Below are 18,338 nucleotides of genomic sequence, written 5' to 3'. Positions count from 1 at the left end.
AATAATGTAGAGGTGAGGAGTTTTTATTCTCATTTATTTTTTAAATGTTGGTTAACTACTTGTGGGCACTGCATTAGGGGCCCCATGTTTGATGGACAAGGGGTCTTTCCTATAAAAAATAGCTAGGTCAGTCTCATGCCTCTTATTGATTATACCATGCATGATGTCCTTCTCCTACTCACTCTAATTTCCCAGTTATTCAGTACTTGGGCCTGGTGCTCTTTTGCAAAGTGCATTCTTCAGGCAAGAGTACAGGAACAGTAATGATAAATACAAAGAGAGAACTCAAAAGAGGCGGGGGGAGGCTAAAGGAATAGCCATGTGTAGAGGATATGCTGCTAAATGATATCAAGTTCATGTGTCTACAGGCTTTGTCGTCACTAAATTTAATTGTGTTAAACATGATTGTGATGAGTTAGCTGACATGGTCATCTTCTGTATCATGTCAAAAAGAAAAGAAGTACTTGTGGCACCTTAGAGACTAACAAATTTATTTGAGCATAAGCTTTCGTGAGCTACAGTTCACTTCATCGTATGCATTTGGTGGAAAATACAGTGGGGAGATTTATATACACACACAGAGAACATGAAACAATGGGTTTTATCATACACACTGTAAGGAGAGTGATCACTTAAGATGAGCCATCACCAGCGGGGGCGGGGTGGGAGGAGGAAAACCTTTCATGGTGACAAGCAAGGTGGGCCATTTCCAGCGGTTAACAAGAACATCTGAGGAACAGTGCGGGGTGGGGTGAAGGAGAGAAATAACATGGGGAAATAGTTTTACTTTGGAAAACCTTTCATGGTGACAAGCAAGGTGGGCCATTTCCAGCAGTTAACAAGAACGTCTGAGGAACTGGGGTGGGGGTGGGGTCGGGGGGAGAAATAACATGGGGAAATAGGTTTACTTTGTATAATGACTCATCCGCTCCCAGTCTCTATTCAAGCCTAAGTTAATTGTATCCAGTTTACAAATTAATTCCAATTCAGCAGTCTCTTGCTGGAGTCTGTTTTTGAAACCAGCAACCACACAACAGAACCACTAACCCAGGAACCTATCCTTGCAACAAAGCCCGTTGCCAACTCTGTCCACATATCTATTCAGGGGACACCATCATAGGGCCTAATCACATCAGCCACACTATCAGAGGCTCGTTCACCTGCGCATCTACCAATGTGATATATGCCATCATGTGCCAGCAATGCCTCTCTACAATGTACATTGGTCAAACTGGACAGTCTCTACATAAAAGAATAAATGGACACAAATCAGACATCAAGATTTATAACATTCAAAAACCAGTAGGAGAACACTTCAATCTCTCCGGTCACTCAATTACAGACCTGAGAGTAAAAAGAAAAGGAGTACTTGTGGCACCTTAGAGACTAACAAATTTTGAGCTGTAGCTCACGAAAGCTTATGCTCTAATAAATTTGTTAATCTCTAAGGTGCCACAAGTACTCCTTTTCTTTTTGAGAATACAGACTAACACGGCTGCTACTCTGAGACCTGAGAGTGACTATCCTTCAACAAAAAAAAACTTCAAAAACAGACTCCAGTGACAGACTGCTGAATTGGAATTAATTTGCAAACTGGATACAATTAACTTAGGCTTGAATAGAGACTGGGAGTGGATGAGTCATTATACAAAGTAAACCTATTTCCCCATGTTATTTCTCCCCCCCACCCCACTCCCCACTGTTCCTCAGATGTTCTTAAAAAGAAAAGAAGTACTTGTGACACCTTAGAGACTAACAAATTTATTTGAGCATAAGCTTTCGTGAGCTACAGCTCACTTCATCGGATGCATGTCTCTAAGATGCCACAAGTACTCCTTTTCTTTTTGCGAATACAGACTAACATGGCTGCTACTCTGAAACCTGTCAGATGTTCTTGTTATCTGCTGGAAATGGCCCACCTTGCTTGTCACCATGAAAGGTTTTCCTCCTCCCCCCCCCACGCTGGTGATGGCTCATCTTAAGTGATCACTCTCCTTACAGTGTGTATGATAAAACCCATTGTTTCATGTTCTCTGTGTGTGTATATAAATCTCCCCACTGTATTTTCCACCAAATACTCCTTTTCTTTTTGCGAATACAGACTAACACGGCTGCTACTCTGAAATGTGTCATGTCAGCTATTCATGGTTAAGCCTTGTCCCAGCTAGGTTTGACATTGTCATCTAATTAGATTCCTCACAATTTTATTACAAATACTAAGATTTCCTAGTGATGGTAAGCTGTGTGTGATCTATGTTCTTGGAAAATCTTTGACTAATGTATCTTAATAAGAAAGTGAACTTTTTAAAATCAGTTAAATAAAGATTTTCTAAATTTCTTATGTTACACAGCAAAGCTCTCCTCAGCCATGGTAATTATGCTTTGAGATGCTACTTCTGATAAATCAACTACACTTCCTTTTACGTAATTGTGGTAATCATCTATTTTAGATTTTTTTCAACTTCCCTATTTGGTGTAAAATATTTTCTCTTTCATTATTCGTTTGTGGCTTAAAACCACATTGCTAATACAATCCAAAATGTGATCACCTTGGAAAAATGTAACAGTAGATGTAGAATTTCCCCTTCTTCCCATAACTTTATTACAAAGATAGCTGGCATAAATGCAGTAAAATATCAAGTTAAGTGTACAGAGAATTTGAGGAAATGTAACAAAAAAAGCAAAACAAACCCAGTAATCACGTGGCTCTTGATGACTCGGCCTAACTTTGTTCCTCTTTCCTGAAAACAAAGTGTTCAAGTAAAATCTTCACCCAGATAGTACCCCCTTTATTTTTGGAAGGCTTGAAGATATGCAAGCATGTTTCAGCTTGTTTTTTTCATTCTGTTTACTTCTGGATTCACTGAATCACAAGGAAAAAAGGTGCTTTGCGGATCCTCAGATGTAGAAATATCATATTCCTTTTGTGGTAAGTAAGGGATTGTTTTATTTTCAGTGTTGTTTGAACAAGAATGGATATCCTCTCAGCAAACACTTGTCTTCCTTTCTCTTGTATTTGCCTCGTTGAAGAGTCCAGAAAGATAAAGATTCACTTGAGATTTAAGAATAATTTTGCTCTTTTTTGGTAGCTTGGGTGTATATATTTTTTTGGTATTCTGCAATTTCTGTATGATAGTAATTACACTGTGCATCCATAGATATTACCACAGTCCATGTTGGAGAACGTATGGGGTGGATGAGAGGTTAGCTTTTCGGATCAGGCATGTGTGTTGGTGACGTTGGGAAAACTTAAAAGACAAATTTCAATGTGCTTCTCCAGTGCTGTGATTAATCAAGTTGGACAAGAAATGTAAGAAATTTACTGTGACATAGATTTTCATAGAATTTGAAGTTTAGCTGTATGGAAAATAGGAACACTTCATGTGAGTTCCTATTGGCCCTGGAAACTGGTGAAACTGTCGGACAGCTAACAAAGTACAAGTTGAAAAAGAAGTTGGGGAGGGAGGGCAGTTTTCCACTTTGCTCTCAATTTCTCCTCTTTTCCCCCTACTCCTTTGCTGTGGTACATAGGCTCTAATTTAGGCCATGATCTGGCACTGAGTCACCCAAAAGGAACCCCACTGATGTCAACAGAACTCTGTGTGGGCAGAGGCGTGCTTGGTGTAAGATCAGGGCCTTAGACTGTACATTCTACAGGGTAGGGGTCATGTCTTGTACAGTTCCATACACATCACATGTGCTGTATTATTAGTAAGAATGAGCTGTAACCTAAGACATAGAGAGAATATTTGCTGTTACAACTGCTTTGCATTTATTTTCTTTTTGTTAAAATATTAAGAAGTGCCTATGCTTGAGCTTTAGGCTCCCCGACAATACAATTTATAATCTCTTAGGAATATAAGCCAGCAGCATAGTACAGTAAGAACAGTTAGTATAGCAACCAGTAAATACCACAGTACATTATACCCCAACTTATTCCATATCCTCAGCATTCCCCAGTTACTCCATCAGATTACCTTTTCATCATGGATAAAATAGTTCATCATGTCCTGCAAAGACAGTACAAGTAAACTAACCTGACATGATTTCTGTCATTAAAAGAAAAGTATTGAACTGGATTCCCTCTAAAATGTGAAATAATAGGCTTTCCAGCACTGAACAGGCAGTGCATTTTGTACTATATCCTGTATTTTACACTGACATCTGCATCTTGTAGAATGTACAGCAGTGGTCACTCAGAAAACAAACCATGATACAGAATAATCTACTAAGGTTCCATTACATTGGAAGCCATGCTAGTGACAACCAAGTTCTAAAACAGTTTCACTGACCAGTGTGGATGGGGATATTTTTGTCTGACAATCATGTTAATAGCCACCCTTCAATGATAGTGTGGAAAATGCATGTCTTCAAAACATACATAACTACAACAGCGTGTGTTTGTAATAAATATCCTCAATCCAATCAACCTACTGTTTTTAATACTTAATTTAAAAAGTGGAATGATGTTATTTCTGCCTCTAAGAAGGCATCTAGAAGGATCATTTACAAACATTTTTTGATGGAGAGTGCTATTCATGCTGACTTTATTACATATTTTTTAATTTAGATTCTATGGACCATGTTTTCTTCCTTAGTATAGTCCCTTGTTCCTTTAGTGAAAGTCGTTGGAAAGTTACTCTTTTATGGATTCCAAGTAAGTCACTTTTTATTATTTCCATCAAATTTGGGGGATTAAATTCTGTATTTGCACTAGGATAAGACATTTTTATCTCTAAACCTCTATTCTAAATGAGAAGGCTATTTAGGGGAAATTTTTCATGATTGAACATGAAAAGATAAATCATGGTGATATTCAAAGAACCTGATTTTCTAATACATTTTGTAAAGATATATGCACTAAAATGTGACTTACTTGTGCATGCAATTACCATCTATCATTTTACACACTAATAAAGTAGTTGTGTGTGCAAATTGTCAGTTAGACAAACAACTGCCATTTGCTCATGCAGTTACTCAATTTACCATTCACGACTATTGTGCATAAATTAGGGACACAATTGCTCACATACAATTTAGAAAACTGGGCTCAGAGTATATTCCTGCATTAAATGCCAAACTCAAATCAATCTTCATAATGGAGCCTTGACTGGTGCCTCAATAATATGAAAAACATTAAAAATACACAACAAAGTTTGGTCCTCAGAACTTATACTTCATAACTGAATAAGATGGAGTGGCTGTTTATAGGGAAAAAAGAGACTTTTGACAGATGCTATATATGCTAGGAGGAGAGTGGAAGCGCCAGGAGAGTGCCTGTTCCTATGTGTCTGTGATTTTCCTCATTCTACTCAAGACACTGTCTAAACTAGAAAAATAGATTGCATTTAAAAATGTGTTACCTAACACATTTTAACTCACAATTTTGAACGCTAATGTAGATAGGATTTAACACCTTTAAAAATGTGTTCGCACATTGTCATCTACCCAAGCCCTTCGTGGCATGATTCAGTGTCACCCAGCAGTCCCCTCATAGGGGGTATGTGATCTTGGTGGATCTCTTCAAAGGGAGAGAGACACAGGGCCTGATACAACCAGTACCATACCTCCTCTGTGTAATGATCACCTCCTGAGTTTCCTCTTTTTAGCAGCAGCCACCTTCTTTAGGCAGTTGAGATGCTGAATGTAGCACCTGCAGCATCTGATTCCTGCAGAAGTACAGATAAGACTGCTGTGTGAAGATAGTGCTACTATAGCTGAGGAGAAAAAGAAATTGAAGTCTTCTACCAATTCATTGAGCTACCTGATTAAACAGAAGGAGAAGCAACCCAGTGTCCAGATTGTGGGCATCCCAAGAAGAAGGAACAGTTTTATAACTTAATTAAATGCATTCCCCCACAAAGTAAAACTGCTGATTAATTTTAGTTTACACTCTGACTTAGACAGTATATATATTTATTAATAATTTTCCTGGCTCTGCTATTCCACTTTGTGTCTTTATAAATACCTAAAAAGTAGCACCAGACTGATGTTCTTTGCTTCCACAGTGCCTTTCATTCAAGTATATAAAATGGGGGTGGGTGAGAGTGATGATATTTAACTAGTGGGGTTGTTGGATTCAATTAAATTTATGTTCATACATCACTTTGAAAATATAAAAAACTGTAGCCCCCAATTCAGCAATGTAATTAAGCATGTATCTAATTTTAATCACCTGTGTAGTTCATTAACTTCAGTGGAACAACTTGGGTGCATATGTCTAAGCTCTGGAGAAGGTTGAAAACTTTCCATAGTTCTCTTGGATGGAAAATGGCTTTTCAGTTATAACAGATTTCTTTCAGTAGAAACTCCAATTTTCATATAATTTTTTTTGTCCAAAAACTTTGAAAATTTGCCATTTTAAACCAATTTACTCCCCCCCATTTTTCGACAACACCCAAATCTGAATAATTTTTTTTTTGTGGGGAGTGGAGAATAATTTCCCAACCAGTAGCCACATACTTAAACACCTTGCTGAGTTGCAGCCTATGTGAGTACTAAGTTTAATATTCTAGTCACCATTAGTATGCATGATTCTCACCTCATGTAGGGAGTGAATGTGTTTTGTGGAGATTTAATCAGTTAATGTTTTGCTTATCTTTTATAGAGAGTGATATAATCTTTTTGGAGGGCAGCATGGATTTATGGTATGATGCTGCAAGTATATTACAATGGACAGAAGTTATTTGCCATGGATTTGATGATGACTATTCATTTTGTGGAACTCTGAAGGGAGGTAAGCATAAACTTGGGAGTTCTCCTTTGCCAAACAGGGAACAGAACTGTGCTAGCTACAATCCTGTTTAAACACTGTTGTTGCTGGCAGGTTTATTAGAAAGCTGTTTAACTGACCAGCACAGACAGGGATATTTCTGTGTCTGTGAATATCTCTAGATGATGATATAAAACCATGCTAAACACAGCCAGTTTTTGCGGCCCCGCTAATTTGGGGGACCTAGAAAAGTAAAGGAGAATTTCTGCACAGGCTGCACATTGACAGCACTAGAGACACCACAAATTTCATACCAGTTGATTGCTTCTAGCTGAGCCAGTGCATCTGCTGAGCAGCCAGAAGAGGCCAGCTCAACAGCAGTAAAGGCAGCATGATTCAGGAGGCTAAGCAAGGGACTGAGGGCAACTAGCAAGGGACTAATCCTATATATAACACAGACTCTTTTTGGCATTGTTCAAGTCATGCAGGCCAAAGTTTTCAAACTTGAGCACCTAAATTTAGGCAACTAAATCCAGAGGAACTAAGAGTCTGTGGCTCCTTCTGATGTCAATGGGAGCTGCATTTGTTCAGTACCTCTGAATATCAATTTAGGGTTGTGTGTGTGTGTGTGTGTGTGTATATAATATATATATACACACACACCTAAATCAATATTCAGAGGTGCTGAGCAAATATATATACACACACACCCCAAGGTTAAAACTTTTGGCTTTAACCTCCCTGGACTTCAGTTTCTACATCTGTAAAATGGGGATAATATTGTTTACCTGCCTCACAAAGAATAAATTACATTGTTAATATTTTTAAAATGTCAAGCAAGTCTCAAACTTTGCCAGAATGCACATGCAGACCTTACAGACCCTAGGAACTATACTAGCCCCAAGAACCCCAATTTATTTGGACAATTGTCCCTTGTAAACTTCTCTAAATATTGGTAGCACTACAAAGACCTCAACACAAGTAGCAGGGCTCCACAACTTCTGCACTGGGGTGCTGGGGGAAGGATGTGACCTAAAGACACCCCATCACACCACACAAACAAACAATTAAATTTATTATGGTTAGGGTAGTACCAACAATATGCTAGGTACTAGCCAAACATATAATGTGAGTCATGATGCAGTCTCAGACTCAAAGAACTCAAAATACAAGAGTACAAACAATGAAGGATGAGGGATAAATCATGCAATCAACATTTGCCTTTAAAAAAAAAGTATTTGCTACTCCCAACCAATCCTCAACCTAACTATTATTTCAGGCTAATCCTTTGAAGGCATCATGGTAGGAGTAGTTTTGGAGGAGGGGGGGTGGTGGCCTTATGGTTTAATTCAGTTTACCAACAGGGAGGTGTGATAGAATGTGCAAAGATGGTTATGGGAGAGGCAGATGAATGTGTTAAAGGTGGCATCATTGGCAGAGCAAAGGGAGCTGGTGATGAAGGTGTCAGAGACAAGTAGATTAGTAGAGGGGGCAGAGTTATATAGTGTCAGTTACATTTTGAATGCATGCACTAATGATCTCCAGACCACTGACACAAGCAGACAAATTTCCCAGTTAATCATAGAATATCAGGTTGGAAGGGACCTAAGGAGGTCATCTAGTCCAACCCCCTGCTCAAAGCAGGACCAGTCCCCAATTTTTGCCCCAGATCCCTAAATGGCCCTCTGAAGGATTGAACTCACAACCCTGGGTTTAGCAGGCCAATGCTCAAACAATTGCATTCTGTACTTTAAGGAAAACCTAAATAGAGTAAGAAATAAAGTCTCTATCCAACTCCCTCTGAAGTCAATGGAAATTTAACTGGCATGGTTTACTTTATCATTGTTAAGGACTAAGAATAAATAACCACTTCTTTTATAACTGTCCCTATTTTGCAGAGACGGTCAATACGACGTTTGAACTTAGCGGTTTAAAGATGCCATTGCCAAAGGTACTTGCTAAAGTATATATACACTATATCTAATATATATGTTAAAGGTTACAAAAATTAGCAAAATAGATTGCTTACATGTATACTTCCCCTGAAAATAGTATTGCACCAAAACTGTACACAACAAGTTGCTTACTAAATTTTTGTTTTTTTCTTACCTCAGGAATGACTGTACTTGAGTGGTAGATGAACTCAAGTTGTCCCTCTATATTATAGTTTTCTGAAAACTTTATTTTCAGAAATAAAATTAGCACAGGTGATATAACAAGTCTAATGCAAGCAAACAAACAAATAATTCTTAACATATTGGAAGGATAAGGGATATTGTGTAAATAAGAAAACTAACTGCCACTATAGAATATAAGAATGGCCATACTGGGTCAGACCAAAGGTCCATCTAGCCCAGTATCCTGTCTTCCAACAATGGCCAATGCCAGGTGCCCCAGAGGGAATGAACAGAACAGGTAATCATCAAGTGATCCTTTCCCTGTCGCTCATTCCCAGCTTCTGGCAAACAGAGGTTAGGGGCACCAATCCTGCCCATCCTAGCTAATCCATTGATGGACCTATCCTCCATGAATTTATTTAGTTCTTTTTTGAAAAAGAACTATAGACAAAGGGATTAATGTGTGTATCACTCTAATGACCGTATATGTTCCTTATTAACATTTGGTGGTTTACCTTAAGTAGGAACCATCCCATTACATCCCATTTACATTAAGTAGTTACAATCCCATTACATTAAGTAGGTACCTATTTCCTTGTCTTCCATCTATAACCATCTCATTCCATCTTTCAGGTTCTCTCCTCCCCTCCCTTATTGCCCACAAAATAACTTCCTCTTTCTTGTTCTCTAGGTGGCCTCCAAACAAGCAAACTCCTATCCTTCTCATTTCAGATACTCTCTCTTTTCCTCTTCTCCTTGTTTCCAGGTCACTCTTTCATGTCTCTTTTTCTCCTCTTCCCCATTTCCAAGTTCCTCTTTGTCACACAGAGACAGCACAGAAGTACAGGTGACAATACCATGACCCCCCTACAATAGCTTTGCGATCCCCTTTTTGGTCAGGACCTCCAGTTTGAGAAATACTGGTCTTAAGGGCTTTACATGTTTACATTTTGCCATTTTAAAATACATATTCATGGTTTGTTACAACACCATTAAATTTAAGATTTAAATACCTGAAACCATGAAATTCAAGATTTTTAAAATGCTGTGACTGTGAAATTTACAAAAATGGATGGTGATTTGGTATTGTGGATCCAGACTTATGTGACTTAGCCAGCATCACAAAGAAACTCTGTGGCAGAGGCAGAGAGAAAACTGAGTTCCCCAGTGCAGCACTGAACTGCCTTAATCACAAAACCACATGGAATCATTGAATATCAGGGTTGGAAGGGACCTCAGGAGGTCATCTAGTCCAACCCCCTGCTCAAAGCAGGACCAATCCAACTAAATCATCCCAGCCAGGGCTTTGTCAAGCCTGACCTTAAAAACCTCAAAGGAAGGAGATTCCACCACCTCCCTAGGTAACAGATTCCAGTGCTTCACCACCCTCCTAGTGAAAAAGTTATTCCTAATATCCAACCTAAACCTCCCCCACTGCAACTTGAGACCATTGCTCCTTGTTCTGTCATCTGCTACCACTGAGAACAGTTTAGATCCATCCATCCATCCATCCAGCTATCATATCCCCCCTCATTCTTCTCTTCCGCAGACTAAACAATCCCAGTTCCCTCAGCCTCTCCTCATAAATCATGTGTTCCAGTCCCCTAATCATTTTTGTTGCCCTCTGCTGGACGCTTTCCAATTTTTTTCACCTCCTTCTTGTAGCGTGGGGCCCAAAACTGGACACAGTACTCCAGATGAGGCCTCATCAATGTCGAATAGAGGGGAACGATCACGTCCCTACTTATACAGCCCAAAATGCCATTGGCCTTCTTGGCAACAAGGGCACACTGTTGACTCATATCCAGCTTCTTGTCCACTGTAACCTCTAGGTCCTTTTCTGCAGAACTGCTGCCTAGCCATTCGGCCCCTAGTCTGTAGCAGTGCATGGGATTCTTCCCACCTTTTCTCTTCCTACAGTTCCCTTCCTCATTCACACCTTCCAATTTTTGCACTACATAAGGCAGGTATCCTACAGACAATAGTCTCCTTTACTCACAGACCTGCTCCACCATCAGAGCAGGCCCACCAGTGACTACATGAGACCAGGATCCTGTGCAAAAAATAATATGTGATCATGTAATTAAAGGCTGCATCATAATACATATGCACAAAAAGGCAATTCACAGGTAATCTTAATTCTTCATTTCCTAACGTCTGAGTGCTTGATGTTGCAACCTTAATAAGGTCCTTTTAACACAGTGGTTTTTAATGTAATTTCCCAAGTTTTTAAAAAAGTTAATTGAAAAAACAGAAATCTCATCGTACTGACACCCACATTAGTCATCAGCAAGGTTGGACCCTTCACACAGACCTCTGCCACTTGAGCAAATGGAGTAACTGATAGCAGTAGTAGGTTGCCATTCCCCATGTGGACCAACATTAGAATGGATTAGACAGACACTTTGTCAATGAGTTTCACAGCTTTTTGCTGACAGCAATGGAGTTTTGAGACTCAAAATTGGTTTCCATTCCAGCTTCTGGAGGGGAGTGTGTTCTGATGGTCGCATACCTTTCTGTCTCTGTTTTCTCCCAAGCCTGATTCCTTCTGCCATTGTTAACTCCAGCCTATCCTGTGCCAGACCTCTCTCCCTGGGCTCCTCATCCTAGTCTTCTTCCCCTGAGTTTCTGGGCCGAAAAGTAGCAACAAGATTGTGTGTTTTTTTTTTCTTTCTTTCTTTTAGGGAATATATACGATTCTTTTAAGATTATTCTCTGTTCTTTCTGAGAAGAACTTGCTCCTGTGTATGAATGTCACCTTGTTAATGAAATAGGATGGTTAAGGAATTTCAGAATAAAATGATTGTTTCAAATCATTGTGAAACACAAGAACTGGTGCTGCAAGGAACTGGAATTTTATCACTGAAATAATAAACAGACGGATTTTACATGGGTACGAATGCAAAATGCACTTTACTATATGCATAATTATAAGGAAGAAGAATAGTCTCATCCATTCATATATTTGCTATAATCAAATGACCAGCCAATTTGTGCTAAATTTCTTTGTGAAAATTAGGTACAAATGCATACTGTTTAATCTACAGAATGACCCTGAAATGGTGTCGTAGTTACAACTGTATTTCAATTATACCTCTTATGTTATGCAGAATGTGTATTTCAGATTCTGCTAAACTAAGACAAGACAAGAATGTTTGCCAGAATTTGATATAAAAGAAAACCCTGTATATTCTCTTGTTCATCCTGTCTGTTTAGCTTCAGTAGCTATTCTATTCTCAGTCATTTATTTGCACCACCACACATAACAGTGAAGTGAAAGGCTTTTTAACATGCCAAGACAGGAATTCAGGGATCTTTGGTTATCTGGCAGCAGTTGATGGTATTAATAGCATCTGAAACAGAGTGGGCACTGGGCAGCAGTGTTCACTGCTTATGCAGCTTGAGTAGAGCTGCCTTAAGGCAAACCAGTGTCCTAGGCACAACCCACTGATGTGGTCCTGGCCCCTTCTTGAGGTGGTGGTGGCAGGATTATCCACACAAGCCCTCCCCTGGGATGGCAGGGGGCCTGCCACTGTTCTTCAAGTAGGCAAGCAATGACTTCAACCCACAGCCAGTCTCCGGCAGGCCTGGGAGCAGGGTGCCCCAGCCTGTTTCTGCTATTCTTTAGGTGGCCAGTGATTAGCCTCCCTCACCACCTGAGCAGTGGGCCCTCTGTGAAGAAGTACTTTGTCAGCCCAGCATAGGTCTCCGTGTGGTGCCAAGAGCCCTCTGTGGGTTAGTGGTGTCAGAGGGAACCAGACCCACAAACAAGGCTCTCTCTCCGGGAAGGGTGGGTGTGGTGACCTTTTCTCACAGGGCTACCATTCCTGAAAGTGGGGGGACTTAATGTCATCCTCAGGGACTTTGTTTTGAGCCATCCTTTCCTCCAGCCAAAGAGGAGTAGCAGAGGAGGCAGCAGTGGCAAGGTGGCCCAATGGACACAGCAGTGGGCTATGCCTTCCCTCTGTCCTGGTCCAACAGGGAAACATAGGAGGAAGCCAGGGTTCTCCTTCTCTCCCTTGGTCACTAGAGAAGGAGTAACAATGACAGTACCAGGGAGGAGGGAGATCCTGATGTGCAAGAGGAGCAGCCTACTGCATTGATAAGCAGGCCCCTCTTCCCTTGGCCCAGCTGGAGAGTAAAAGCCAGGATTGTAATGGCAAAGGCTGTCTTTCACACTAGTGAGGGTCCCCACCCAGGAGCTGCTGCAGCAGCACCAGGGTTTTGGTCCTTCCATGCCCCCAGCTAGGATTTCTTTCCCGTTGCTGTGAAGTGGCTGTGGTGGTTTGAACTGCCTCCCCACTGGAAATTGTGGTGACTACTGCTTTGGTCCACCATCCTCAGGATCTTCTACTGCTTGGGGTGGGGCCTTGGTCCAGTCAAGTGTGTTTGGGCAGCAGAGCCTTGCAGTCTCCCTGGTTCTTGTAGGTGTAAGCAGGGTCTGAATGAAGCTCTCCCTGGACGAGCTGGGGGAAAAAGATTTGAGGACCAGACTATATTTACATGAACATACCTACTCTGCCTAGGTATTCAGCACACAAAGCCTTGTTGCCAAAGTGATCAGTTTTGGCTGGTGGTGGGTTACAAATCACTTTGTATGTAGAGGTAATTAAATGTTTTAATCCTGGATTGTAGGAGTAAAGAGCATGAGAACTGTACTGAGCACACCCAGATTGACGGGCGTAACCCTCAGCTGAACTACACCGCTAAGCAGGGGGCAGGGATGCCAAATCCCAATGAGAAGGGAGAGAGAGAGGGGATAGGTGCTCCTAGCTGGTGGTGTGGGCTTTGCCTAAGAGCCCTAGATGCCATTAGACCCTTCCCCCTCAATTGTTTAAAGACAGCTGATTAGATTCAATTGAGAGTCCTTTGTTTTGTCACTAGAGCTGAAATGACTGATAACTAGGTCTAAGTGCTGAGACTCAGACCTGCTGTGGGGCTGTGTTTCAGTGAAAGAGGCTGCCCACTCTGCACTAGCAGTGAGGTTCCATTGTAACTGGTGAAATCAGTGAGAGCTGGGTTAAGTGATGGGACATGGCAAAGGTTGCAGTAGAGAGGCAGGTGGTTGCACAGAAAGTGACAGCACAGCGGCCAATGGCAGCGAAGTGAAGGATGGCACAGCAGTGGTAGCGGGCAGCGATGCAGAGTGAACAGCAGTGGTGGATTAGCCACTAGGCCAATGGGGCCCGAGGCTAGGGGCCCGGCCAACTGGGGGACCCCCAGAAAAATGTGCACCCCTGCACCCTGACCCGCTCCGCCCAGTGCTTCTGCCAGGGAGCTTGCCTTTCATCTGCCTGTCACTCCTGCCAGGGAGTGGGGTTGGGACGCGGGGACTTGCCCTGGCCTCCCTCTGCCCTGACTCCACTCCCCAGCAGGAGTGCCGGGCGGGAAGAGCAGGTCAGGATGCGGGGGCACACATTTTTCCGGGGGCCCCCAATTGGCCAGGGCCCTGTTGGCCCAGTGGCTAATCCACCCCTGCATATACTACTATATCTTTTGTGGTTAAATTCCACAGGTCATCTTGCCTTCTGTATTTTCACAATAAATAGTTTAGGGCTAACTCCGGCAGATTGTAATCAGACAAGATCACTACTGACTTTGATGGGAACTTTGCTGGAATAAGGACTAGAGGATTTTGTCCAAGGTGGACCAAAGAGGATTTCAGTTCACCTTAAAGTTGCTTAATGATTCTACATCACATAGTGATCCTTAGGAAATTAAGAGGAACATTGTCTTAAAATACAGTATGATTTGGATATTTCCTCTCTGCACAGTCCAACACCAGGCTTTTGTTAGACTCGATTCTCTGTCAGATGTTCCCTAATGAGTTAACTTTGGGGATTTTGTAGCACATATTCTGTGGAACAATAGAAAATTCTGTGTTAAAGCTGTAAACTGATTAATAGCCACTAGGCTGTGCTGTATCTCACAGATTACTTTCAACCCCTTTCAGAGTAGCAGCCGTGTTTGTCTGTATCGGCAAAAAGAACAGGAGTACTTGTGGCACCTACCGGTTTTTGAATGTTATGATTCCTGGACACAAATCTGACATCAGGAATCATAACATTCAAAAACCGGTAGGAGAACACTTCAATCTCTCTGGTCACTCAGTAAAAGATTTAAGGGTAGCAATTTTGCAACAGAAAAGCTTCAAAAACAGACTCCAACGAGAAACTGCTGAACTTGAATTAATATGCAAACTAGATACCATTAACTTGGGTTTGAATAGAGACTGGAAGTGGCTGGGTCATTACAAAAAGAAAAGGAGTACTTGTGGCACCTTAGAGACTAACACATTTATTTGAGCATAAGCTTTCGTGAGCTACAGCTCACTTCATCGGATGCATTCAGTGGAAAATACAGAGGGGAGATTTATATACACAGAGAACATGAAACAATGGGTGTTATCATACACACTGTAAGGCGAGTGAACACTTAAGATGAGCTATTACCAGCAGGAGCGGAGGCGAGGGGGGGAAGAAAACCTTTTGTAGTGATAATCAAGGTGGCTGATGTGATTAGGCCTCCAGCTTTTACCCAGATAACACCACACGATCCATTTTCTACAGCCAAGCTCTACGATACAACCGCATTTGCTCCAACCCCTCAGACAGAGACAAACACCTACAAGATCTCTATCAAGCATTATTACAACTACAATACTCACCTGCTGAAGTGAAGAAACAGATTGACAGAGCCAGAAGAGTACCCAGAAGTCACCTACTACAGGACAGGCCCAACAAAGAAAATAACAGAACGCGACTAGCCATCACCTTCAGCCCCCAACTAAAACCTCTCCAACGCATCATCAAGGATCTACAACCTATCCTGAAGGATGACCCATCACTCTCACAGATCTTGGGAGACAGGCCAGTCCTTGCTTACAGACAGCCCCCCCCAACCTGAAGCAAATACTCACCAGCAACCACACACCACACAACAGAACCACTAACCCAGGAACCTATCCTTGCAACAAAGCCCGTTGCCAACTCTGTCCACATATCTATTCAGGGGACACCATCATAGGGCCCAATCACATCAGCCACACTCTCAGAGGTTCGTTCACCTGCACATCTACCAATGTGATACATGCCATCATGTGCCAGCAATGCCCCTTTGCCATGTACATTGTTCAAACTGGACAGTCTCTACGTAAAAGAATAAATGGACACAAATCAGACGTCAAGAATTATAACATTCAAAAACCAGTCGGAGAACACTTCAGTCTCTCTGGTCACTCGATTACAGACCTAAGAGTGGCTATTCTTCAACAAAAAAACTTCAAAAACAGACTCCAATGAGAGACTGCTGAATTGGAATTAATTTGCAAACTGGATACAATTAACTTAGGCTTGAATAGAGACTGGGAATGGATGGGTCATTTACACAAAGTAAAACTATTTCCCCATGTTATTTCCCTCCCACCCCCGCCCCCCACTGTTCCTCAAATGTTCTTGTCAACTGCTGGAAATGGCCCACCTTGATTATCACTACAAAAGGTTTTCTTTCCCGCCCCTCCCCTTGATGGTAATAGCTCATCTTAAGTGATCACTCTCCTTACAGTGTGTCTGATAACACCCATTGTTTCATGTCCTCTGTGTATATAAATCTCCCCACTGTATTTTCCACTGAATGCATCTGATGAAGTGAGCTGTAGCTCACTAAAGCTTATGCTCAAATAAATGTGTTAGTCTCTAAGGTGCCACAAGTACTCCTTTTCTTTTTGTGAATACAGACTAACACGGCTGCTACTCCGAAATGGGTCATTATTCATATTGAATCTATTTCCCCATGTTAAGTATCCTCACACCTTCTTGTCAACTGTCTCAATGGGCCATCTTGATTATCACTACAAAAGTTTTTTTTCCTGCTGATAATAGCTCATCTTAATTAATTGGCCTCTTACAGTTTGTATGGCAACTTCCACCTTCTCTGTATGTGTATACACTTCTTACTATATGTTTCATTCTATGCATCCGATAAAGTGGACTGTAACCCACGAAAGCTTATACTCTAATAAATTTTGTTAGTCTCTAAGGTGCCACAAGTGCTCCTGTTCTTTTTTCAATCTATTGTCAACTACTATATAAACTATCAATAGATATAGACGAGCAGAACTAAAGTTTTTACTTTTAGCTTACAGTGGGTGGTCAGCTTTTCAAACTGGGTGCCATAAAAAGCATTTTGGCACAATTGTAACCACTCCATTTAGATATTGGGCCCCAGCAAATTTTAGTTGGAAAATCTGAAACAAAAGTCACAAAGAATCGTTAGACAGTGTAACAAACAGAGGTGAGGAACTAATGGAGGCAAGACACCATAATTACTTCAGAGCTGTAATGATGAAGAATTTATGCTTGCATTAAATTCTGCAGAGACTAACAGATTGTACAAACAGTTCTTATTTTAGGTCTGAACAGAGCTATTGGAAATTAAAGTTGGTTTCCTTTGAATTTATTCTATAAACAAAAAAAGGAGTCAGAAAATTTGGTAATTGATGTCTGCCTTACTATATATGTTTATCTTCATTTTCAACTCTACAATTTGCCCCATGAATGTTTCTAGTGATTATCTGAAATCTAATACTAAAGTAACAAAAGTGTTCAGGGACCATTGTCACTGAAACTGTTTTGAGGATTATTTATTTTATTTCAAGGCAGTTTAGCTTATGCTCGGAAAGTTTTCAGATACTAAAAAAAATAATTTAGAATGAATATGTTCTGATCATTAATGTAGTACGTATCCAACAGTTGACAGAAGCTAATAAGTGATGGGAAATAAATAAAGATCTTTACACATCAGATTTTTGTTAGCTTATGTGGTAAAGACCTTGTAGATGTTGGAGCTTTATAGTACAGATATGTGGAAACAGGAGGTCTGTAGCTGAATGCTTATGATTATATATGCTATATCCTCAATATACACAGAATACTTGAGCCCCTAACTGGTAAATAAGACACATTGAAGACCTTTCTAAGAAATTTTCAAGGTATCTTAAGTATATTATTAAAGGTTGCCAGCTATTGTGTCACTGATGTCCATGTCCTTATTTCTGTGTTTTATCGTTACACTATGGGCCAAATCCTGTCTTCAGTTGCACCTGGGTTACCCTGAAGTCATAACTGACATCCATATAGAGTTCATGGCATAACTGAGGGCAGAATTTGATCCTGCATATCTTAGTGTATGTCTACATTACAACTGCTGCAGTGGCACAGCTACGGCGTTGCAGCTGTCGGCACCATACTGCTGATGTTTCCTACATTGACAAAGAGTTTTTCCATTGTTGTAGTTAATCCACTTCTCCAAGAATTCTTTCATCGACCTAGCTGTGTCTATACCAGGGGTTAGGTCAACCTAATTACAGCACTCAGGGCGCAACATTTTTAACAGTCCTGAACGACATAGCTAGATTGATCTAATTTTTAAGTGTAGATCAGGCCTTCTACTATTTTGGTACACTCTGTGGTCCAAATCATGCCCTTGCTCCTCTCTAGAGTGCTAAGATG

General features: G+C 40.9%; 1 protein-coding gene across 7 annotated transcripts in view; it reads left to right on the top strand.

Moving 5' to 3' along the window:
- The first annotated feature begins 2,141 nt into the window (after window positions 1–2,141).
- LY96 (lymphocyte antigen 96) overlaps window positions 2,142–18,338 on the top strand; it is a 35,092-nt gene continuing 18,895 nt past the window's right edge. For 2 of the 7 annotated variants that reach the window (XM_043507703.1, XM_043507702.1), the window contains exons 1-4: window positions 2,221–2,929; window positions 4,571–4,657; window positions 6,608–6,736; window positions 8,611–8,663. In XM_043507703.1, the coding sequence (XP_043363638.1) occupies window positions 2,821–2,929; window positions 4,571–4,657; window positions 6,608–6,736; window positions 8,611–8,663 (378 nt within the window). In that variant the 5' untranslated portion in view covers window positions 2,221–2,820. Of the gene's footprint in view, window positions 2,930–4,570; window positions 4,658–6,607; window positions 6,737–8,610; window positions 8,664–11,513; window positions 12,017–18,338 lie in introns of those variants that run through there. The other 5 variants (XM_038388429.2, XM_038388437.2, XM_038388438.2 and 2 more) reach the window with 5 other exon arrangements.

The sequence above is a fragment of the Dermochelys coriacea genome, chromosome 2 (genome assembly GCF_009764565.3).
Source record: "Dermochelys coriacea isolate rDerCor1 chromosome 2, rDerCor1.pri.v4, whole genome shotgun sequence".
NCBI lineage: Eukaryota > Metazoa > Chordata > Testudines > Dermochelyidae > Dermochelys > Dermochelys coriacea.
The sequence above is the reverse complement of the archived record's forward strand: the minus strand, read 5'-3'. Positions and strand labels throughout refer to the sequence as shown.